Source organism: Macrotis lagotis, chromosome 1 (genome assembly GCF_037893015.1).
Source record: "Macrotis lagotis isolate mMagLag1 chromosome 1, bilby.v1.9.chrom.fasta, whole genome shotgun sequence".
In the NCBI taxonomy this organism is placed as follows: Eukaryota; Metazoa; Chordata; class Mammalia; order Peramelemorphia; family Peramelidae; genus Macrotis; species Macrotis lagotis.
In genome coordinates, this window is record NC_133658.1 from 826,776,321 (window position 1) to 826,801,765 (window position 25,445).

Genomic DNA, 25,445 nt, shown 5'->3' on the forward strand with positions numbered 1-25,445 from the left:
ACAATTAATGAGAATAGTGAGTCTTGCAGATTGTGAGAAGAGGTTTCTGGTCTAGGAAGTACTCCAACCTGTCCCCAGAGAAACCAGGTGTGAGAACTGGCCTTCATGCCTTCCTTCATTATACAATCATCCAAAACCAGGCAGAGGAGGGGTGCTAGGCATGTCTATTTGGCAACAAGAGCGTACAAAGCCTTGGGAAGAGAAGCCAGGCTGCTCTGTGTATGATTCCATCCCAGGCCTTTTTGTTGCTATTTTTTACAAAGAAGCATAAGTATTTTCTTCTTAAATTGTGCCAAACACATTGTGCTGAGTGGAGCATCAAACTGCTTCTCCCCAAAACATAGCTGAGGGACCAATAGTATCAAAACTTTTATCAGTACATAGTCTGTTGCCAAGGACTCTCTGAAGGGTACCACTGTCGAGAGAGGACCTCTTTCTCATAGTTTTCTTCTCTTGATGCTGCCATTGACTCCATGAAGAAGAAATCTGTATCCCACTCAGGTTCTTCACATGTTAGACTGAAAAGAATCTTCTTTGATGTCCCCAGGCTGAAAGGAAGGAGGCAGAGAGAAAGCAGTTAAATCTGATCTAGGGCTGCCCTCTAGTACCACAGACCTAAAGAAACCTTTGACTTTCAATATTTCCTTGGAAATACAGTGATCATTTTGTCAAATGTTGGACTTTTCTACTAATGATATACTATTGGCATGGAAAGAGGGGAATTATAGTAGTGGGGAGATCCATAGAGAATTCTAGCTGTTGTCCTCAGAATGTGGTTATTACTTAAAGGTAAAGCAAGGGTGGTTTAGGGACATTGCTGCTTAGAGAAACATCATGTTGTTCGATGAAAAGACCAAAAATAAAGATAAACTTTCAGCTCAAGTTGAGTAATTTAACTTCCCTGAGTCTTAGTGTCTTCATTTGTAAAACAGGAAAATACTACCCTTGAGTGGTTAAAGAGCTAGCCTTGGAGGAAGGAAGGCTTTCAGGTCTTGTCTCTGACACATGCTTCGTGTGACTGTGAGGGCGATATTTAATCTCAGATGAAGCTCATCGAAACTAGAGATAGGGATGGAATCTGTGGTTTTACTCATTTTAGGAACTTCTGATTGAAAGGATTTATATTATTCTAAAATTATAATATACAGAAAAGTTGAGGGAAATTTCCACATTGGGGAGTTCCCAAAACTGGTGAAAAATGTCTAAATTAAAAAACACAAGCACCCATTCCTTATCTCTCAAGTTTGTTGTGTAGAAAACTACTAAAGCAATGGGACATAAATTATTGTTAAACTTTATCTTAGGGCAGCTTAGTGGCACAATGGATAGAGCTCTGAGTCTGAAGTCAGGTAGACCTGAGGTCAAATGTGATCTCAGATTCTAACTGTGTGACCCTGGACAAGTCATCTAATCCTACTGTTTGCATGAGTTTCTTCATAGGTAAAAATAAGCTGGAGAAAGAAACTGAGAACCATGTTTTAAGTACTTACTCTTTTTCACTAGCCTTGGGTTTAAATTTTAAAGTATTGAAAGCACCCTCCACTGCCTTGGGCAAGTAAATGGGATGTCTCTCCAGTCTCCTCTGAGTGCTGATGGTTCTCCTTTCAATGTTTTTCCGAAGATGATTTTCCACTATCCGAATGGTATGAGATGTGATGTCTTCAGAGTGCCTGCGAGGGGCCCGAAGGATCCAGTTGGAATGCAAGCTGTGTTCCTGGGAGCTGGTTGCCACTGGAAAAAAAAGGAGGGATTACCTATTAGATGATTCTCTAATCAAAAATAAGACAGTAAAGGAGGTAGCTAAAAAGTTGAAGGTGTTTACTATTTTGATTACAAGGGAGTGCTCCTATGGGAGAGAGGGAAGAAGTAGAGAGATGGTGACAAAGGTGTCAGTTTAGAAGGGGACAAAAACAGGGTGATTTTGTTGTTGTTTAGTCATAGCTAACTTTTCATGACTCCATGAGTCATAGCAATCCAATGCTGTCCATAGGATTTTCTTGGAAAGAATATTGGTGTGGTTTGCAACTTCCTTTTCCAGTGGATAATAGTAAACAGAGATTAAATGACTCACCCAAGGCTACACAGCTAATAAGTGTCTGACGACACATTTGAACTCAAGTTGTCCCAACTCCAGCCCCAGCACTCTATCTACTCAGTCGCCTACCTGCTTACTAAAACTTATAATGTATGCTTTTAATGGGTAAACTGGCAGCTAGGTGGCACAGTGGGTAGAGCATCTGCACTATCTTCAAATCTGACCTCAGACACTTAATAATTATCTAGCTGTGTGACCTTGAACAAGTCACTTAACCCCATTGCCTTGCAACAGAAAAATAGGTAAACTGTTTGAGCAGAAGTTTGTGGTTTCATATACAAATCTCTTTTTTGTACTTGAAATGTTTGTTAATTATTATTAAACTCATTATAAAAAAAGATTTAAATAAAAAAAGAACATTATTTTCAGCTTTTGAGAATCAAAACAAAAGAATAATTCTCTCATTATATCTCCATGAAACTTTAACAAATCATAATCTCTAGATCTCAGTCTTAGGAAATCTAGGGAAGGGGCATTGCTTGGGAACATTTTATAGGATCCAACAATGATCATATTATCCTCCACATTGCCATGAAAGCCAAATCAACAAGAAACAACAACAAAAAGTTTAATTCACTATATTTCACAAGAATTATGGAATAATTACCCCAAATGCTACCATATCCCTTAATGGTTCTAGATTGAATAAATACAGGAAAGAAAACACCAGTTAATTAGACCACTATTGATAAATCATATTTCAAAGCTGATGAAAGGTAAATAGTAATTTTTAATTGATCTCCTCTTGCACACTCAGTTCTCTTAGGAAACTGCTAATAATTAATTCACTCTTCTGAGAAAAAAAAGATTCCTTCTATCTTTTTTGAGAATAGGTGGTAGGGGATAGGAGTTCTTTTTAAATTCAAATGTACCAGAGATTGTCCTGAACTTTGTCTGTGGAAGGACTATGTTACTATGGCAACAATAGATAGTGTTGAGCCTGGAAACTGGAAGACCATAATTCAGATATGATTTTAGATATCTGATAGTTATATATCTGGTGCAAGTCTGTTAACCTCTATTTATCATGGTTTCCCTGTAAAAAGAGGAAAATAATAGAATCTTCCTCTCAAGGTTATAATGAGGATTAAATGGGATATTTGTAAAGTGCTTATCACCATGTCTTGTTTCCTTCCTCCCTTCTATGTATAGTATAGGATCTTGGGTTAAGCATTGCCAGAAATCATCTAGTCTGACACTCTCATTTTAAAAATAAGGAAATTGAGGTCCAGAAAGGCTATGATTTGCCCAAGGACATATAGGCAGTAAGTCAAAGAGTTAAGATTTGAAGTGAAGTTCTCAAATTTCAAATCTTATTCAAATTCATCTTTCTTTTCTACCAGGCAAGTGGATAACATATTAGGTTGTGGAAATATAGTCAATAGTTGGGCACTTTATTCAAAGCACCTCATAGTAGATACTTAATAAATGCTGAATTGAATGACAGCGGAAGAAGGATATAGAAGATTTAGAAGGGTGATTGAGAGACAGATGGCAGCATCAACCTGCAGACTGTATGGTCCCATTTCACCTCCCACTCCATGTCCTTTGCTACCTGTAGAATTTCATTTTCAGCATGTTTAGTGCATTTACCATCAAAGTCAACATCTTCATTTGGGGACTCTGCCACAGGAGCTCGGGAATATTTCTCTGACTCCAATTCAGCAATGATGGAATCGAAGAAAGCAATGGCTTCCATTACATCTGCATTCAATCGTGGGCCTTTCTTTGGTGCTATTTTCTGTAATATAGCAATAAGATATGAGAAGGCACCGAGCCACTATCATCCAAGATATTAAGAAACAAATATTGCTAGACTGAATTGCTACTCAACTGAGTAATAATAGTCTCAAATTGAAATAGTGAGTCTTCTATTTGCAAATCAATGGGACTTAAAGGATGTGTTTCAACAAACATTTCCTGGAGAGATCACTTTACCCAAGTGAAAAATAACTCTATCTTAAGAAGAGAACATGAAAGACACCTCAGAACCTACAGCTAATAATAATAGCTAGTATTTATATAGAGGCTTATCTTATTTTATTGCTCTTCATTTCTTGCTTTTTGCAGATAATGTTTTTGTCACAAATTGAAGGTCTGTAGCAACCTTGGGACAAACAAGTCTATTGGTGCCATTTTTCCAACAACATGTACTCATATTGTGTCTCTGTGTCACATTTTGATAATTCTTACGATATTTCAAACTTATTCATTCTGATAATATTTGTTATGGTGGTCTGTGATCAGTGATCACGGGACAGCATGAACTGTGCCCATATAAGTTGATAAACTTAATTGATAAATGTTGTATGTTCGAACTGCTTCACTGATCCAACCTCTCCTCAGAGAACACCTTATTCCCTGAAAAACAATAATAATGAAATTAGTTCAATTAAAAGCTCTATCATGGTCCCTAAGTGTTTAAGTGTAAAGAGGAATCAACTGATACAGAAAACTTCATTTGTTTTTTTAAAGTCACAGTCACCCCAACCTTCAGCAGTCACCACTCTGTTCAATCAGTAGCCATTAATATTGAGGTAAGACCCTTCACCAGTATAAAGATCATGACTTGATGAAGGTTCAGATGATAGTAATTTTTAGCAATAAAGTATTTTTGTTAAGAAAAATACATTTTAGACATAATGCCATTGCACACTTAATAGATGACAATATAGGATAAATATAACCTTTATATGCATACTAGGAAATCAAAAAATTCATGTGACTCATTTTGCTGCAATGATCTGTGATGATCTAGAACCAAACCCACAATATCTCTAAGCTATGCCTGTAGTACTTCGTGATTTTCAAAATGCTTTACTTATGTTACCACATTTGAGTTTTCATTGACCTTTTTCCATGTATGATTTACTAGACCTGCCTAGTTGCCCTGGGGCACTAGGTATATTCGCTCCCCAATAAAGTAACAGTTCATATTTTTCAAGTTTGCCATTTCTTTATGGTATATACTGTTTAAGATAGTTCTTGATACATGACCCTCTAAGCTACTATCTATTCTCTTGGGCCCTTTTAACCTTCGGGTAACTATAAACTAAGATGTTGAAAGCTTTCTTAGTGTATTCAATGGCTTCTCAATCTCCTTGAATCTCTTAGATTCTGTACAGGTTACCATTGTTACTGGATAGAAGAAAAGAAATGTATAGAAAGGAAATGAAAAAGAGCATCACAAAGCTAGAATTGAAGTCATATAATTTTGGAGCTAGATTTGGAGTCAGAAATTCTGAGTTGATTCTACAGCTTACTAGTTTTACAACCCTTGGTCAAATCTCTAATTCTCCATCTCTATGGTTATGAAATAGGCAAAATACTTGTACTAACTATTATGTTGTTGTGATCAAAAAAAGAAGATATATGAAAAGTACTTTATAGGTGATGACATTTCAACATATTTCAGATTATCAGTGATTTCACTGGAGTGAGCAAGCCTTTCATTAGTTCAGGTTGGAGTCCCTCCATAACTTAGTAGAGGTGGTACAATTTAGTGTTGGGGCAGCTAGGTGGGACAATGGATAGAGCACTGAGGACTCATCTTCTTGAGTTCAGATCTGACCTTAGACACTAATTACATGACCCTGAACTAGTCATTTAACCCCTTTTGCCTTAGTTTCCTCATCTGTAAAATGAGTAGTAGGAGGAAATGATAAATGAGGCAGTATCTTTGCCAAGAAAACTCCAAATGGAGTGATAAAGAGTTGAACTCAACTGAAAAATAGCTGGACAACAATGTAATGCTATATGGTAAATGGAATGTTGGACTTGGAATCAAAAGACTTGAAAATAATTCTTTCCTATAACCAATTTGTTATAACAATATAAGACATTTAACCAGCAAGATATTTAACCTCTCTAAGCCTCAGTTTTCTCATGCCTGCCTCTTGGGTTTGTTGTGAAGTTCAAATGACATAATATATACAAATCACTTTGCAGACTTTAAATGTTATATGTTTCGATTATAATTATGGACATCATAAGCTGCTGTGCCTGAAAAAGTCATTATCTTATAAGCAGCCTCCTAGTGACCAGTCTCTGCTGATTCAATTGAACTTATCCTCAGACATTGATTCTGACATATACTCTATAAATTTGTATTCTTATTATTGAATGAGTTGAGGTAACAAAAGAAAGAGTTTTAATGATTTTTCAGGAAAGGTATACATGGATAAGAATACCAACATGGGGTAGTAAAATAATTTTAGTTGCTAGAGGCAAATGTTACTAACTTCACCAACTACTCCCAGTCTTTTTTAGCCAACTCTAGATTTGTTCTCCTTGGTAACCAAAGGCATTAGAAACTTTGAAAAGAATCTCCTTACCCTAGCTCCCTTGCAGTTTCATTAAGTGGAGTCCTTGGGATGACTGGAATAGAACCAGCCTAGTGACCCAGAAGCATGATGGGATTTAAAATGAATGTTCAGCCTTAACTTAAGTAAGAAATTAGACTGAGAGAGTTGAAGTAGCAGCAGGAGGAGAAGAGGAATTTGAAAAGCAAACTTACATAAAAGTTTCTCTAGCTAGCTGGCTGGTTACAGTTGGCTAGGATATGAAATCACAAAAGAGCTAAATAATCCTTGTTGCTATGTAATAACAAAAACTATTAGACTTCTCCCCAGTGGGGTAAATGTTCGAGCAACAACTGGCCATAGAAAGCAGAGACATCTAGCAAAGAATGGCATGGAAGAAGGAACAGAATAACAGAGGACCCTATTGCAGGAGGGACCATTAGAGGTCACTGGTGGACTTCCAGTATGGGGAGCAGTAGCCTCTGAAGTGTGAATTGTCATGGCCACATTTCCCTGACACATGGTTCTTCTCCTACTGCTTTCATGTTAACTTGTGTGAGAATATATCCTCTGAAGTAAGGGGGAGGAGGGATCTTTTTTGTTAACATACTACTATGCTATTTAATAAAATGTCTTCTGGTTTGAGTTTACATGTCTTCTGGTTGGCTAATGAAAGAGATGTTCCAGTGGGGGGAACATGAACTATAATTTTTGAATGATTATTTATCCATTCCCACAAAGGACCTTAATCCTGAGGCAGCATTCAGGGGGCACTAGATGTTTCACCACTAATAGTTCACAGTTATATATTGCTTTGCAGTTTGCAAAGAACTTATCATACATCAACCCTGTGAGGCAGGTGGTATTATCTTAATTGTACCAGGAGTTAAATGACCTGCTCGAGCTTGCCCAGCAAGTAGTTGTAGATCCCAGATTCCAATGAGATCTTCTGATTCTGAATCTGGGAGGTTTTCTATCAGGCCTCATAGCCTCTTAATGTTATGAGAGTTATAGCATAAATAATATGAATAAGTTACAATAGAAAACAAAATAACAGTAATAATAGCAACTATTTATATAAGCAGCATTTATAGGTTTATTATATGCCAGACACTATGTTAAGCTCTTTACAGTTATTATCTCATTTGATCTTCCCAACAACCCTAGGAGGTATTATTATGTCTGATTATCTTCATTTTACAGATGGGGAGACTGAAGTACACAAAGACTAAGAGACTTGCCCAAGGCGCACAGGTAGTAAGTATCTTAAACTTAATTTGACCTTCAGTCTTCCTGACTCTGAGACCCAGTTTCCAATCTACTGTGCTACCTAGTCACCTAAATAAGTAAATAAATGAGTAGATAGATAGATAGATAGATAAGCTGCAATCTGCATGTGGATTAATAAGAAGACTAAACTATTAAGAATATAAGTAGCTAAATCTAAAAACAGAAAACAAAATATGTAACAGTTCAGATTGACATAAGCAATTATAGATTTAAATTTTTTAAATTTCATGTGGGAAATGTTGCAGTCAAAGTTGTACAAGAGTAAAAATTGTGGCTTGGTATGGTGGGAAATGTGATGATATTTCTCTGTGTTTGTGCATGTGTATGCATATAAATATACATCTATGTATAAATAGAAGATAAGGACTGATCTTACAATAGAAAACACCCAGGTAAGGAAGCTTCCTACCAATGCTGTTGCCATGGTTTTTTTTTTTAATTTCTAGTCTTAAGGAGATGAATGGAGCAGTGGTGTCTTACTCAGATAGAAATGAGGTCACTAATTATAAGGATCCCTACAGGCTCATATTAACAATCACATATTAGCATTATCTATATTTTGTTGTTTTTTTAAATGCTATTTTATTTTATTTTTTCCAGTTACATGCAAAGATAGTTTTCAATTATTCATTTTTTTAAAAAAATCTATTTTCCAATTTCATTTTAATATGATTTGAGCACCATTGGAGAATATTGGCCTCATGTACCCTCCAACCTTCATGTTTGATACCTCTGGCCTAGAGGTCTGAGAGGTTAAGCTCACAGTCATACAAGTAGTATGTGTAGGTCACATTTGAACCCAGATAGCTGGCTTAGTAGATTAGAGTACTGGACCTGGAGTCAAGAAGAACAGAATTCAAATCTAGTCTCAGACGCTTACTAACTCTGTGATCCTGGGCAAGTCACTTAACCCATTTGCCTCAGTTTCCTCATCTATAAAATGAAAGAAATGACAAACCACTCCAGTATCTTTGCCAAGAAAACCTCACGGACAATGTGGTCTATGGAGACACCAAGAGTCAGACATGAATAATGACAGTAAATTCGTAGCTGCAAAGTTGACTCTATGCTCTCTGACATGCTGCCCCCACACATGTGTCCAAATATATGAAATTTATATTTCTATGGAACTATTTTTAAATAGGTTGCCTTTTTTCCTTTAATATTTACAAAGTGTGCTCTTGGATCTGGACTGCAATTAATCATTTTTCTTTGTCATAAGAATATAAAGATGCCTTTGCAGGCATCTAAGCTTTTTAGATAAACTGAAACTTGCTTGAAAAGGCTACCCACAAATCCATACAAAAGGGGTAATTTGGACAGATTCCCTCTTCAACCAGGTCATTTTCTAAGTATGTTTTTACTGAATCATGAAACAGGAACAACAGTCTTGGGAGGCATTTTTATTAGAAAAGGAGGAGAAGGGAGTGAAGCCATCTAAGCACTCCAAGCTTAGCCACTGTTGGCTTTGAGTAGTAAGCCTGTTCAGATTTGCTAGCTCTCATTTGCTATATCTGACATTCAATTATAACTGTGTTTCTGAGCTTATCTCACAGATTATAGAACTTGAGAGCCAGAGAGGGTCTCAAGATGAGGCCTTAAAAGAAGTTGTAATTTGCCTGAGGACATATATCTAATAAAAGACAGAGCCAAGACTCGGCCTTAGGCAAGGTGTGCTGGAGTCAGCTCAAACCTGCCAGTGTGAGCTGGCTGTTAAACTGTCACTGTGAACCTTACACTTCAGAAATCAGTAAAAACTACAAATAAGAGCTCGATTTTATTATTATGTGCATTGCCTAGAGTAGACTTGAGAAAGAGATGGGGAAAAAGTAAATTAAATTTTTAAATGTCCTGTGCATGTATTTTCCCCCAGAGTTGTTAAACATCTGCCAGTACACCTTTGATCCCAAAGTCTTCTGACTTTCTGTCTCTGTTCATCCCTTATTTTTGCTCCAGAAATTTCTTCATATGTAAAAAAGTTATTTTAATTGCATTGAAATATTACATTTATGGCTAAGAGATAGAAAAGTCTGTGGAGGATAAAATAGACAGCAGGAAATATAATATGAACCACTTAGGCTGACCCTAGAGGGAAAAGAACTATTAGTTTATAATTTCTTGCAATGCTGGGAAGTCTCTAATAAAGGACAACCTTTAATATGTTGTGTTTAAAGAAGATATCTCAATCAAGAAAGATAGTAGGGGTGGCTAGGTGGTGTAGCCGATAAAGTACCGGCCATGGAGTCAGGAATACCTGGGTTCAAATTCAGCTTCAGACACTTAATTACCTAGCTGTGTGGCCTTGAGCAAGCCACTTAACCCCGTTTGCCTTGCAAAAACCTAAAAGAGGGAGAGAGAGAGAGAGAGAGAGAGAGAGAGAGAGAGAGAGAGAGAGAGATAGTACAAAGGATACTATATTGGACCTGGAGTGAGGAGGACCTGAGTTCAAATTTTGCCTCAGACACTTCCTGGTTGCGTGACTCAGGGCAAGCCATTTAAACACTCTGTCTTAGTTTCTTCATCTGTAAAATGGGGATGACCATAACCCCTACTTTCCAGGTCAAAAGTAATGATTATATGAGATAATATAAGGAAATGCATTCAGCAAACTTTAAAGTGCTATAAAAATGATGCTTCTTATTAATCTTGCCTTCAAAGTATTACATTTAGCATCATAAAACAATAATTAGAAGCAGCAAGGTAGCTTAGAATTAGGAAGATTGGGATACCAATCCTGCTTCAGACATTTATCATCAGGATAATCCTAGATAAGCTGCTTCATTTTTTTTCAAATTCTTTCTTTGTAAAGAGATAACTATAGGTCCTCCCTCCCTCATGGTTTAGGGACTTGGATGATACAATGGTTAGAGCTTAGAATCAGGAAGAATCATCTTCCTGAATTCAAAATTGACTTCAGATACTTTACTAATTAAATAATCCTGGGCAAATCAACCTGTTGTCTCAGTTTCCTCATCTGCAAAATGAGCTGGAGAGGGAAATGGTGAATGAGTCTCAGTATCTTTGCCAAGAAAACTCCAAGTGGGGTCACGAAGAGCCAGACATGACTGAAAAATGATAGAATAACAAACCTTCAGAGAATTGTTATGAAGAGCTTAGGAAATAATTGGCCAATCTTAAAGTGCTTTAGAAATTGTAGCATTTATTGTTGTAGGTGCAGAGGTGATCTCAGAAGTGATCTGATCCAACTCTATTTTATAGATGAGGAAAATGAAGTCTAGGGAATTTAAGTGACTTAACCAAAGTCATACAAATAGGAAAGAGTTTGGGTTTGAACCCAGGTCTCATAATCCCAGAGGCAGAATTTCACAGAAACCCTGCCTCCTTCATCCAGGTGGTTTGCCAATTAACCCCTACTTGATCTGGGCTATTTATTTTTAAATGACTGGAAGGTTGACATGGAACTAGACTCAAAGCAGTCTAAACAAATTGTCTTGTTTCAACTTTTGGACACTTAAAGAAAACAAACTTCAACCTCTTCCATTTAGAAGACAACCAAAAACACCCAATAGGAAAAAAAAGAGTTTGACCTTGTTGACTATTCATGCAATTGTTGGGTAGAAGCCTACTCTAGATAGCGTTGCTACTGCTGTTTCTCTGGATTCTCATGAACAACCACTTATAAGTTATTTGGAGCTATCCCTGGGGAGATATCTCTACATCTAAACTTTTTTCTTTTAGGTTTTTGCAAGGCAAATAGGGTTAAGTGGCTTGCCCAAGGCCACACAGCTAGGTAATTAAAAGTGTCTGAGGTTGGATTTGAACTCAGGTCCTCCTGACTCCAGGGCTGTTGCTCTATCCACTGTGCCACCTAGCCACCCTTGCATGTCAACTTTTAATTAAATAAATCACCATCAGACCATTGATCTATCTATGTATCTCAGCTTGGGTTTAAAATCTATATTATCAGCATCCTTTGTGCTCTCAAAAGTTTGCCAGCCTGGTCTCAAAGCTGCAGTCCAGTCTATTACTCTGAACATGGAAGCATTTTACTGGCTTCCAAAATTCATTGGCTTTAAACCTATATAGGCTTCAAGAGATCTCAGGAGAAACTTCAGGCTTTTTCCTTTCCTCATACTGTGTTTCCAGTCACACCTGGAAATGTAGAGAAGTAAACTCATGAACCTAGAACAGACTGGTCTTCTGGGTCTACTTGAGAAGCCTCTGGTGGGTTATTCATCCCTTCACCAAAATAAAAAGTATTTCTGTTGGAAGAACATTTGAATCCTAATTGTGAATTAAAAGCGAAAAACTGGCAATAATACATCATTAACCGAACATTATTTATGCCTGAACAATCTGAAACTGAGAGACCAAGACTTCAATATCGGAGATCTGTTCTTCCCAGGGAAAGACCTTCTTTTCATAAGTTGGTCATCTTTCCTCCTCTCCCTGGTCAGATGGATTGAGTCCAATCAATTCATTAGTCATTGAAAGGGTAGTATCTGTAGCAGGTTCCCTCCCTCTATCCCTCTCAGCACAAGAGGAAACTGAGAGGCATTGTGGATAGTGTTGACATGGAAACAAAAAGAACTGAGTTGGAAACCTGCTTTAGGAATCCTGACTAGATGTGTAACCCTGTCAAGTCACATTACCTTCTTGCAGCCTCAGTTTCCCTATCTCTAAAATGGGAAGAGTCATACCTACACTAATTTCTCAGATTGATCAAGAGGTTCAAATGAGATAATATATGGAAAATATTCTGCAAAGTTCAAAGTGCTGTACAAACACTGGTCGCTATTATGATAATAAAGCAGCTGCAGTATGGAAATAAGACCACAGGATTTGAGAATCAGAAGGCTTAGAATAATCTTAGGATGAATATTTATAAGCTTTGGGATTATGGTCAAAACAACTTCCCCTTTCTGGGACTCGGTTTACTCATTTGTAAAAAGAGGGCATTGGATTAGAGCTTCTCTAAGGATCCTTCTAGCTATAAATCCTATAATTGTTAACTGCTTTCAGATTTACAAAAGCACTTCCCAAATATAATCTTTCAGGCTTCCAACCTCTTTGTCATTCTGTACCCTTTATTCCCTTTTTTCCACATTTATGATCAGGAAGGGAAGGGAAGGGAACACAAGAATCCTTAAGGCAGTTCATTATTATTATCTTCAACTTACATATGAAGAAACTGAGGCTTAGAGGATCTTCTAAGTGACTTGTTATTGGTCACATTGATAATAAGTGCTGGAGAGGAGATTTGAACCTGAATCTTGCTTCCCAAGTCTGATGTTCTTTCAGTCACATCTCCCTGCTTTTCAGGCTTTCTAGCCATTACTCAATTCAGTGATGAAGCATCAATCCTGAGCATTATGCTAGAGCAAACCAAAGCACATGTCCTTCTGTCCCCAAGTCTGTGGCTCTAGGTGGCAATCTTTAAGCTTTTTTAAATCACCTAGCTGGATTCAAAGGTGAACCCTCCCAGTCATGATGATAAGAACACAAAAATATGTTGCTTGGCTATAATTCTTTGTTACAAGGAAGGGCTTCATATGCAGGGGTGGAGAATGGGTGATAATAAGGAGGTTATTATCATGATTCATATAAGGGAGCATTATAAAGAATATATAAATGACACATTTTAAAAATACATAGGAGACGAGAGAGGAGTTTGGGAGAGGTGGGACACCCATAGGCAGAGTAATGTTGGAATTAACCATTTTACAGTTAATAAACAGTAAAAGGAACAAGCTATTTGTTGTGGATTTATGGTTTCTTGTATAATCACCATTTTCTGGATTTCTTTGAGGGTGAAAACATTGTCATGTCTATTGGTGAATTTCTAATTCATAATAAAAAAAGGAGGAATCAAACCTTAGCTATGTATTATCTTTGTAGAGACAATTCAATTGCTTCTAAAGTTAGCTGAGCTTATAAACTGGATAATCTGACTCGGGGCATGAATGTTGAGTGGAATTATATACCTGCTTATTCAAAAGATGAAGGTAATGTTGCAGCTCAGAAATTAGCAAGAAAAGCAACTGGGAAGAAGTGAAAATACTTAATACTTGCAGATATTGAAATTTAGGTTATAGTGTCACTGTTTCTTCTTTTTTTAACATCACTGTTTAATCTTGCAATATAATAATCTCCAAATCATTTTCTCTTTACCTTTCTCTCCCCCCCTTGTTGGAGTTCTATATTCCAAGGCTATCTTTGGCCATTTTTTAATGTTTTCTTGGTTTTTCTATGTGCTATTTTAATTTTTTGTTTAATACAAACCAAAAAGAAATGTATATTAAAAAAATTGTAGAAATTGTTAAAATAATAAATAAGAAGGCAGATAGTTCCATCTCTGTCAGATCCAGAAGAATTCTTGACTTGGCTCAACTCTTGCTCCAGACCCTAGAAACCAATCTAGACTGCTTGATGGCTCCCACAATTTAGGTATAAGGGAATCACCAACTTTTTCAGATAGTACGTACATGAAACAAGACTTCCCATCACCCCAACAGTGCTTTCTAAGGACTTCAACCTTTTGCAGTTACCTTGTTTTGTATGCTCTAAAGTTTTCCACTGTCTTCTGATTTTTCTGGCAATCCAAAGATGCTTGCTTGGACCATTCAATCTGCCTCTCTGGGGTGCATGTGAGTGTTTGTTTGATATTCTTATCAATAATGACATTGAATAGTTCACAGTTCAAATTTTGTTTTTTTCTTGGTAAAAATGTTCTTTACTCTTACAATTCTAGGTATTGGTTGCTCTTACAAGTTATTTAGAGATTCTTGATGTCTAAGTCAAATAATTAAATTGTTCCTGTTTAAAGTTAGCTGAGCTTAAAGAATGGAATAGTCTCTTCCTTATGATATGTTTGTTTATGATATGCTTATTAAGCATTTCACCTCATAACCATCCTCTCTCCTCGAATCTCCCTCTACATCTCCAAGCCAATCATTAGTCTGAGGATTCCTACTAATTTACATCAGATCACCATCAAAGGAAAGTGTAAAAGGGTCTATATACTGCCAAGAAAACTCAGAGAAATACTCTTTTCTGTTTTCTTTACTAAGATAAAGGAGAATGTCAGGAAAGGAAATTATAGAATGAAATGATGATGGCAGATAAAGTAACAGAGAGAGAGAGAGAGAGATAGAGAGCAGAACAGGTATGGAACCTGGGAATAGAGAGCAGCAGGTGCACTTTTACTAGCTTTACAATTTAAAATAACACTAATAAAACTAAAACTTAGGTTTTAACTGTTAATTTATTTAAGTACAGATTCAAACTATTAAAACTACTCTAAGACTTTTGGAGATGGAATGTATGTAGTCTAAAGAAGGAATAGAAGGAGAAAATGCTTTGCTATGTTTGCACAAAAAGAAATTCCTTGGGTGCAATGGCTGCAAAAATAAAAATGGAAACAGGATCCTGATGAGCAGACACTACATCAAGAAAAGGCCTAAAGATCCCCCCACCCAAGTTCTATCATCTTGTTTTGAAGAAAAAGAAACTAAAGCTTAAACATTTATTTTAATGAACAAGATGACTTGCCCATGGTCACATAGCAAATATCAGAGATGAGATTTAAACCTAGGTCTTCTTGCCTCTGGGTCCTTTACTCTACCCTTTAAGCTATATTATCTCTTAGTGATCATAACACACTATAACCAAACAATTAGGTAGAACAATGGATAGAGCACTTGGCCTGGAGTCAGGAAGACCTGAGTTCAAATTTAGCCTCAGACACTGACATTCAGATAGCAGCATCTTGGGCAAGTGACTTCTCTTGTAAAAAGGGAGCAACAATAGTACCTACTTCCCACATTTCCGTTTTTGAGTTTCTTGATAATATTTGTAAAGTGTTTAGCACAGTACTTTATATATAGTAGATATAATATGAAGACTAGTATTATTATTATTGTTATTATTATTAATTATTATGGCCTAGGAAGGGTGCTTCATGCATAGACAGTGTTCCTGTCAGCCACTGGAAATTTTACAGCTCTGAACTCTGTGGTTCCCTTGGAATTTCCCTGTGATGCAGTACTTAAAGTTATTCTATTCTAGACCAACTACTTTCTAAATTTTGGTAGCCCTTAGGATATATATTTTTGGCATTTTCTATGAGACAGAATAAAGACTGTCCTATATCTGATGAACTTTTTAAAAATTTTGAATATTTGTTCGAATTCTGGGCAGTTATCATATTTGTGTCTCCAAGTACCTAGACATGAATTATATCCAACCTATAGTAGGTAGAGGTAGAATTGTAGGGTTTATCCTCTAAGATTGAACATATGAACCTAGCATTTTAGCATTCCAGTAAATAGGCTATGTACAAATAAAGCAACTGTGGTATACAAAGGCAAGAAGACGTCTCTAAGATGAAATGTCGGGGAAAAAACAGGAGATTGAATCACAGAATCAGCATTCTGATCCACAGATTACATACAGACAAAGAAACTGGGCACAGAAAGAACCTTGCCAAAGATTGGATGGCTGGTAAGGGCTAGGATGAAAGCTTGGGTATTCTGATGCCTATTTCAGATTCTTTTCACTGTAAAACAGTATCTCTTTTATACAGAGGTTGTCAAGGTACTTTAGTAACTAAACTCCTTTAGATGGATGAGGTCCAAGAAAGACTTAACCTATATTGAATTCACCTTTAGAACCCATACTGATATGGGGAGTTTCCAGTGTCCGTCCCAGACATTGCTTCTCAATCAATCTTGCCTTTTCTCTTTGGCATTTTCCCTTCTTATCTGGATGGCTGCCATGGGTTTATCTCTTCACTAAACCAAGAAACCTGCATTCCATCATTAAGGTTGCTAGTGTCACTCTCAGCAAAAGGACAGCATTCCATGACGCAATGACACTTTTGTGCAACCCTACAGGCAGTTCTAAATAGAATGGGCTTTTTCTTCTGCCCTATCACATGACAGGCTCTCATCCAATTTGCTGTTCATACTCAGCCTCCAGCGGTTTTTCAGAATTACCCCTTTCAAATCTTCATGCCCTCCACAGATCTGCCTTTCAAATTACTTTTTTTTTTTTCACACAAGTAATAGAGTGCAACTTTTCAAACCAAAGCCCACTGGCTTTCTTACGCAGATTTTTAATGTTATTTGGACTATTTGTATCCTTTTTTCTAAACTTGCAGTTAACCCCCCCCCCCCCCGATTTCCCTTAATCTCAGAATTCTGGACTCTTCTCTTCTTTAAGGTGGTGGGAAAACTATGATCAGGTGGCCAGAGCTATCTCACAGGGGCCATTTGATGCACCTACTAGAGGAAATATTTGGAGTTATAAAAGACCATAGAGGCAATCTAGTACAACCATTTTTATAGAGAAGGGAACTGAGGACTAGAGGGACAGTGATCTGCTCTTACTTGATTAATAAGTGACAAAGACTGAATTCAACTGAGATCTGCTAATTCTAGTACCTTTGCCAAAAAACTCCAAATGGAGGTCACTAAGAGTTAGACGTGACTCAAATGACTGAACAAAAATATATGTGGTGGGGTGGCTAGGTGGCTCAGTGGATAGAGTACCAGCCCTGGAGTCAGGAGTACCTGAGTTCAAATCCGACCTCAGACATTTAATAATTACCTAGCTGTGTGGCCTTGGGCAAGCCACTTAAACCCCACTGCCTTGCAAAAAACCCTAAAATACATACATACATACATACATATGTATGTGTGTCATATACTATATATGGCAGGATATAGTAAAAGACTGAAAGTATATTGAAATTTAGTATACATGTATATTTATATAAACCATAGGTATATATGTGAGTGTATATGTATATACATATATAATATCATATACTATATAGCATAGACATCTAGACTACAACATAGTGTATTGATATGTGTATACTATACAGTCAACATGGTATATACATCTATATTATATTATGTATACACATAGATATATGCTGTAGATATATGTATACATGCATGTGTCTAAATAAACATGCATATGTGTATATATGTATATATATTTGTAAAATTTGGGGGAAACAAAAATTAGCAGACTTAGTCCAAGAGATAGTGTAATCCTGACTAAAAAGAAAACTCACAATGAAAAAAAATCAAAAATTTGTTAAATATTGAAATACCTATAGGGTGTCTCAAAAGTCTTAGTGTGGTTTAAACCTTTAATGGCTTAAGACTACTAATATTTTTGGGACACCCTAAATATGTATATTCCCCATCAGAGAAGTGTCTAAGTTGACTCTGTATGATCTGATTGGAAGTCCATTAAATCTTTAAAATAGTTTTCAGTCATCAAATCAACAAATTCCATTAAATTATAAGTTTAAACATAAGAACTGTGAAGAGTCAGAATAGAAAATTAATCAAAATTGGGTAGAAATAATCAGGGAAAGCTTTCTGAAAAAAAAGAGATGAGTTTTGAAAGAAAAATTGGTGCAAAGAAGAGTGCTTGTCACACACCTTCTAAGGCACAAGAAGGAGGGGGGAAAACCCTCCTTTCACCACCTCACCAGTTAGATGATGCCAATCAGTAATGCTGTAATTTAGCTCCCCAAAAGCAAAAATAAAGAGAAGGAAGAGGGGCAATGCTATAACTGTTGAAGTGACTCAAGGGCAAGTGCTGATGATTCTGTTGTGTTTTCCATGGGTAAGTGGAGGTCTCCCTACAAAACTATCCCACAGTGTCCATCTCTATGACTTACATGAGTAGACTTTGACAAAAATATTTCTCATTAACTCAATCATCTGAGAGAAAGGCAAAGAATGGAATCGTGTTGATTGAACAATTCAGATTTAAAGAGTGTTTTTCATTCATGGCATGATTTTTCCCCCTTTTGTTATGATTCTTCTTTCACAATATGTTTAACATAGTTGTACCTCTACAACCTATAGTAAATTATTTGCCATCAAGAGGAGGGGAGAGTGAAGGGAGGAAGGAAGAAAAATGTGAAACTCAAAACCTTACAAAAAATGAATGATGAAACCATATTTACATATAATTAAAAGAAATGAAAAAAATTTTAAATAAAATTAGAAAACATTCATGGCAGTAAAGAAATAGATAATGTACTAGATGTACTAGAAAAGATGACAAATGTGAGAAATTTCAAGACATATGGGAAGACATGTATGAACTGATAAAGACTGAAAAGAGCAGAACTTAGAAAATGGCAACAATATTGGAAAGAGAAAGAGAAATAAAATGATGAATCATGTAATTATAATGATTTGCCTTGTTCCCAGAGAGGAGAGGAAAATGAGCATCCCTCACTTTTCTTAAAGAGGGGTGTGAAATAATGTATATGATATCAGCTGTTTTCCTGTGTTGATTAGTTTTCTGTGACTTTTGGTGGGTACTTGGTAAGAGGGTTGTTAGAAATTACCATAATATTAAAAACAAAAAGCATCAATAATACTTTATCCCATCAACAGGCTGAGTGAAGCCTTGTCATTCCTCATTCCTCATATATGATATGTTATGACCCAAGTTAGATGGCCACTTGATCTAGATCATTAAAAGTACTAGATCAAAAGAAAACTGTAAAATAAATAAAATTTATCTTGAGTTCTCATTTAGCTCCTTTATGATAGTTCTCACTCTCATTTTTTCAAGGGGTCAATGCCCTCATGACCCTCCCACCCTTCTTCCCTCTCTCCCTCCTTCCTTTCCTCCTTCCTTCCCTTTCTCCTTCCCTTCTTTCTTCGTTCCCTCCTTCCCTCCTATCTTCCTTCCTTCCCTCCCTCCTTCCTTTCCCCCCGCCCTCTTTTCCATCCTTTCTCTTTTAAAAATGACCTAATTCATTTCCTGAATAGTAATCTTGATCCTGAGTTCCATTTTCTTGGGAACTCTGAGAGTTTGAGATTTAATTGGATCTAAGCTTTTAGAAGATCTTCAATGAATTATTACTGCCAGTTTATGTCAATATATTTTTGTGGGTGAGTTCATTCTAAAAACAGCTCTTTCTCAAGCTTCTAAAGCTCCTCCATCTCTAGCATCTGTACTTTCCCAAAGGTGATCATTACGGATGCCCAAAATGCATTCTCTCCTCAGCTCATTACTCAGAACCCATCTTCCTTCGAGCAATACTCAGCGAGAATTAAGATAATATTTTATTATACTTTTATATATGCAATTCAGAAAGTCTCCCAAGATTGTAAGCTTTTTGAGGGGAAAAACCACTTCATTGTTTGCCTGTTTAATCTGTGATGCTTAGTCCAGTGCTTAATAAATATTTGTTGAACGGAATTAAACTGAATCTCTACAAGTAAGTTTCTTATCAGAAAACTGAAACAACAGTATTTTACAAGACATGGACTCAATTATTCGTGAAGTAACTTTTGTCCATGTGGTTACAAATTACCAGCCTTTTTACAAAATATGCAGGTGCCTATTTTCTGTAACTACCACATTCTCCTTGCAACATTGAGGGATGTTAGATGTTTCTTTTAAGAGAAACATTAGCATACTGTTGTATCCTCTACAAAGTTCTTACCATGTACTATTTTGTATTGTAATTTGTTGTAATTTGTTGACTACAAACTCCATGAGGGAAAGGATGATATCTTAATTAAGATTTTTGTCTCACCCCAGTGTTCTAAACACAGTTCATTCTTACTAAATATTTTAGGTAGATAGTTGTTGAATCTGAGACAGACAGGTAAATTCCTTCTTGGAACCTATGAACTTGATTTTCCCATTCTGAAAGCCTTACTAAAATGCTTCTAGATGCAGCACCACAGGCCACTGGGAATTTTTTTCATAAAACACCAATTGCCAGAGGCTGCCAATAAATCTTGAAAAAAACACAAAGGATGGACACTTCCCACATGATCACAAGGAGGTGATAGAATAATGCACTCAACTAAATTAATCTTGATTCAATATTTATTGGTTCCCTACTATTTGCAGAGATCTAAACTTGGCATGATGTGTAACATAATAATGAGTAAAATAGGGTCTCTTCACCAAAGAGTTTACAATCTAGAAAAGAAAATGAAATTATGTAGTTATTCCTAAATGATTAACATGATTCAATTTAGCAAGCATTTTTAAAATACCTACAACTATAAGCAATGTATTGTGTTATAGGAGACACAAAAATAAGAAATGACATCCTTCCAGACTTCAAGGGAGCTAGAAGGAACATGATGAACACAAACTGTGTTCTCTGTAATCTTTGGTCCCTAAAAACTGCTTCCCAATAGATGTCTGACATGGAGGGAAGTGAGATAATTTTTGAAGAACTTCCAAAGTTTTATTACAATCTTCACACAATTCTCCAGATCCTGTAAATTCTATCCCATATCCATATCATGGTTCCCATTTCTATTCCACCCAATTCCCTTCAGAGGGACAAAGGAGTAAGAGAAAAAAGCAAGAGGAAGGGGATTCACTCAGCAATATATTGATATTTAACATCCCTAGCAATATCAACCAAATCTTTCTGGAAGTAAAATTATTGTATTGTAGCTCATAATAGACCTCAGAATCCATATAATCCAATCTCCTCACTTTACAGAAGAGGAAACTTGAGGTCAGTGAACCTGAATAAATTTTCCTAAGTCACACACTTAGCATTAGAAGTATGATTTAACTATAGGTCCTCTGACTCCAAAATGGGTTCTTTTCATTATAGCATGGTACACCTAGAATGATATAACAAGCATGGAACCCCAAGAGGATGCTGCAAGTCATTCTTCCTCTTCTTGTACAAGTACAGGGACCTACTGGCCTACTTGCAGAGTGTGCAAATAATTCTCTGAACTGCTCCTCTTTGGAATTAAAGAAAGGCAGTTTAAATTAGTCAGACTGACCCATGACACTTGAGATTTGGCAGTCAGTCAATCAACCATTCAACATTCATTGAGTGTGCACTGTGTGTACAATGCTATAGAGAGTTACAAAGCAGAAAATACAAAACTTGACCCAGAGTGGTTTATAGCCTAATCACTGGGTAAAAAAGAAATGAAAATACAAAAGAGAATGCAGTAACAGAGATTCAAACCCTAGTGCATGATCAGTTTCAGGTCTACAAAGCTGAACATATAAGGGATGAAAGACGTGATTCAACAGGAGTCACGAGATCTAGCATCTCTTTCAGTCTCCATGACCTCACAAAATAGGGATAATACCTGCTCTACTTATCACGCCTTTTATAAGGACAAAATGAAGCAAGGTTTGTGAAGGTCATCTTTTTAAAATATAGAACATAGAATAAATTAAAGGCATTCCAAGAATTATAGGTTTCTCCTGAATTTGAGTTCTTCCCTCTTTCTATATACTGACTCTGGATTCTATGTGAGTCACTGGCTATCTCTGTGTTCTTGGAAATACCCTCAAAACACCTGGATTAAAGAGGAGCCCTAAAATTAACTCTCCAGCCTGGTTTATATCATAACAAATTTGGAATCCTGGAAATATCTGATTTTATCTGAATTTTTATTTTTCATCCGAATGTCAGATATTGTGTAGATGCAGTTATCTGTCTCAGTTTCCCCAGTATTAAAATAAACATGAATGTAGCCCTTATTCCTCAGAGTGGGGAAAAGAAAAGGGAGTTCTATGAGGAATAAATTGGCAAATATTCAGTCATTAAGTAAATGAACTGAATAGTGAAAGAGAAAAACAAACAGGTAATGCTCAGGAAAAAATTATGCTGGACAATTGAAAAGAATTATATCTACCTACCATGATGTAGTTGTGCCTACCTTACATTCCTTAAGAGGTAATGGGGAAAAATGTTTTTTTCCTCCCTTGGAAGATTTGGAAGAAGTTGAGGAAATCCCATGGGTACGGCTGGCTTTCAGTTCATCAAGGCTGTTGAGATATTTTTTCCTCAAGGCTAACAGGTCCTGTAAATACTGTAAGCAGTCCTGAGTCCGGGAGTAGGCCCATGCCTGATCCTCTTCATTCTGCTGATAGTACATGCTGGTGTCAATGCAGGTGGTGCTTTTGTATTTTTTTAAGGACTCACTGAATTTCTCCCCATTTCCTCCTACAACATACACAGAGCTACTGCGGATCAGTCTTACAGTTGGGCTGGTTCCATCATAGTACGGGCTTTCATCAGTCAGGGACTTTCTCTGAGTATTGGACTGAAAGATGGAATGAATTTTTCTAAACATGGTGCGCTGCTTCCCTCTCTTGGTGACTCCTAGACGTCTGCCCCTTCAGTCACTGGAGCTAAAGCGGGGCAAGGTGGTCTGCTTCCATACCCTTTGCCTTTTATCGGAAAACAAGCAGACTCATGAGTCTCAGTGTATGAAAACTCTGTTAGGTAGTTGACTGGAGCATGGGTCAGATATGAAACATTTATATTTAATAACTAATGACAGCATAAACAATCTGAAAGAATAAAATAGTGCCCAATGGGTGTCAAAGAACACTTAGGCATTTTTTTTGTGGCTTCAAAGAGGTAAATAGTGCAAATATCTTCTGGTTACCTTCCATCAAAAAAGCCCCCAAGTCAGATAACTGAAGCCAGAGAGTTCATTTTCATTTCATTGTTCCCTTTCATTTCAGTCACCGTTATATAATGAAGATGTTGCCTTGATCAATTTTATTTCAGCTTTACAGAACTGCATTTTCTGTGCTGACCATGGTCCTGAAGAAGTAATTCTTGAGTCCAAAAATGAAATCCAGTTGGATAAGGATTAAACTCAGCACCGAGAGAGATCATAAGGAGTGACTGCCCAGTGTATAAGCCATTCCACTAAGCTAGGATTGTGAGGGTTGGCTTATGTGGCTCTTAGCTGCTGTTGATAGGTTCTCCACTCTGAGCAAGCACTGGACTGTCTTTAGACGGAAGTTGATCATGTGCTATGGTAACCAAGAGATGGTAGCAGCTATCTGATACCACCCCATTGTTCAGGATTAGGTGGATTCAGATATCTAGATCTATTACTTTCTGCACAAAAGTTTCAATCAGCCAGAGAGGTGGCAAAAAGTATTGTACAGAAGTATTACTTTGCATGATGACAAGTGAATTCAAACCTGAAGTAAATGGTTTTTTTCTTGACTATTTTGTAAATAGACTAGAATCTTAAAGCCATGTTCTACTAATATTTCCTCAAATAAATAGTTTGAAAAGATAATCTATGTAATGAATGATTGCCATATATTTTCTACATGTTTTATTTCTCTTTTAGATATATCTGTTAATTTAAGCCTTTTAATTTCTAAGACTGTGATCAGAACTGCTTTAATATATCTGTAAATAATATTATTTATTTTTATTATACTTACTCTGTGTCCTTGGAATCATACTGGACACTATATAAACCAAAAACTATCCCTAACTTAGAGAAATTTAAAAGTTTAAAAATTTTTAATAATATTGGTATATTTTTCCTTCATCACCTTAGTTTCCAAATTATCTTTTCTGTTCTTTCCTAGCAAAGAAAAAAAAGAGAGAATAAAAATAGTTCAGCAAAACCAAACAGCAAATCAACCAAGTCTAAAAATATATTTAATTGCAAAGAAGGGAGGTGGCTGCAATTTCTCTTTTCTCTTTCAAGAACAAACTTGGTCACTATAATCACATAGCATTCAGCTTCAGGATTTTGTTGTTGCTGCTGTTCATTCATCTATATTGTGAAAGTAAAAAATGTATATTGTTTTCCTGGTTCAACGTACTCCACTCTGAATCAGTTCATAAGTCTTCCCATGAAGAGATGTTAACGTATGATAGAACCTTAAGAAGTCCCATCTAGTTCATTCCCCTGCCTCTTGAAATGGGAATGTATAAACCAAATGGTTTAGAAAGGACAGTGGAAGGAGTTCCACATGAATGGGAAAATTGCAAACACCTCATTGTCCTCAACACCCTTTAGCTTTCATTACCCTTTGTCTGGTGGTCTTCACTCCTGTTACAATCAACAAAGAAATCTACCTGTTAGACATAATCAGCAAATAAAATGATAACAGATGAAACTAGATTTGAACACAGTACATTATTTTTACAGTTCCCTTTTGGTTTTTTATCACCTTCATTTTTTAATATTTTTTTTGCCTCTACTTCCTCTCCTCTAATTCACTTCTCAATCCTTTGCCCTTTGGTTTCCAGCCTTATCATTTATATAGCACCAATTTCCCCTAAAGTTGCTAATGATCTTTGAATTGCCAAACCTGATGACCATTACTCAGTTCTCATCCTTCTTGACTTGTCTGAATCACTGAACACTGTTTATTACTATCTCTTCCTGGAATCTTTATCATCTCCAGGTTTTCATGATACAATTTTCTCCTAGTTCATCTCCTACATTTCTGATCATTCTGCAGCCTACTTAAACTGGTTCATCATTTACATTGAGCCCTTTACCTGCAGGAGTTTCACTAGTTTCTATCCTATACTTCCTTTTCTTCATATATTTGGTGATCTCATCAATTCCCATAGATTTGATTAACTCTAAATGGATGACTCCCTGATTTACATATTCAAACCTAATCTTTCTCTTGAGCTGGTCTTACCTCCCCAAATGATTATTTGACCTTTCAAATAGGATGTATGGTAGGCATCTCACACTTGACATGTCTAAAACAGAATTCATTTATTATATTTCCTCAGAGTTGACTTTACCCCAAAGTTCCCAATCTTTCTGGTCTCCCGTGTTAGTAACATCAGTGTTATCTCCTCATAATCCCTCCACCAACACATCCAACTATGACATCTCTTGACTCCATCCTCTTCTCAGTGCTCATAGATTTATTTGTGTGAGACTTGAGACCTTTATATCTTGTCTAAATTATTGCAAGAGCCTCCAACTTGTCTCCTTCTGACTCCAGGTTCCTCCCTCTTC

At 36.5% G+C, this 25,445-nt stretch overlaps 1 protein-coding gene across 1 annotated transcript; it reads right to left on the bottom strand.

Moving 5' to 3' along the window:
- Positions 1–225: 225 nt before the first annotated feature.
- Positions 226–22,772, bottom strand: C1H13orf42 (chromosome 1 C13orf42 homolog). Its single transcript, XM_074189295.1, has 4 exons — positions 22,356–22,772; positions 3,689–3,836; positions 1,491–1,731; positions 226–548 (listed from the first exon to the last, which is right to left on the bottom strand). Exons 1-4 carry the CDS (start codon positions 22,770–22,772, stop codon positions 374–376), a joined length of 981 nt encoding a protein of 326 aa, XP_074045396.1. The 3' UTR covers positions 226–373.
- Positions 22,773–25,445: the final 2,673 nt, after the last annotated feature.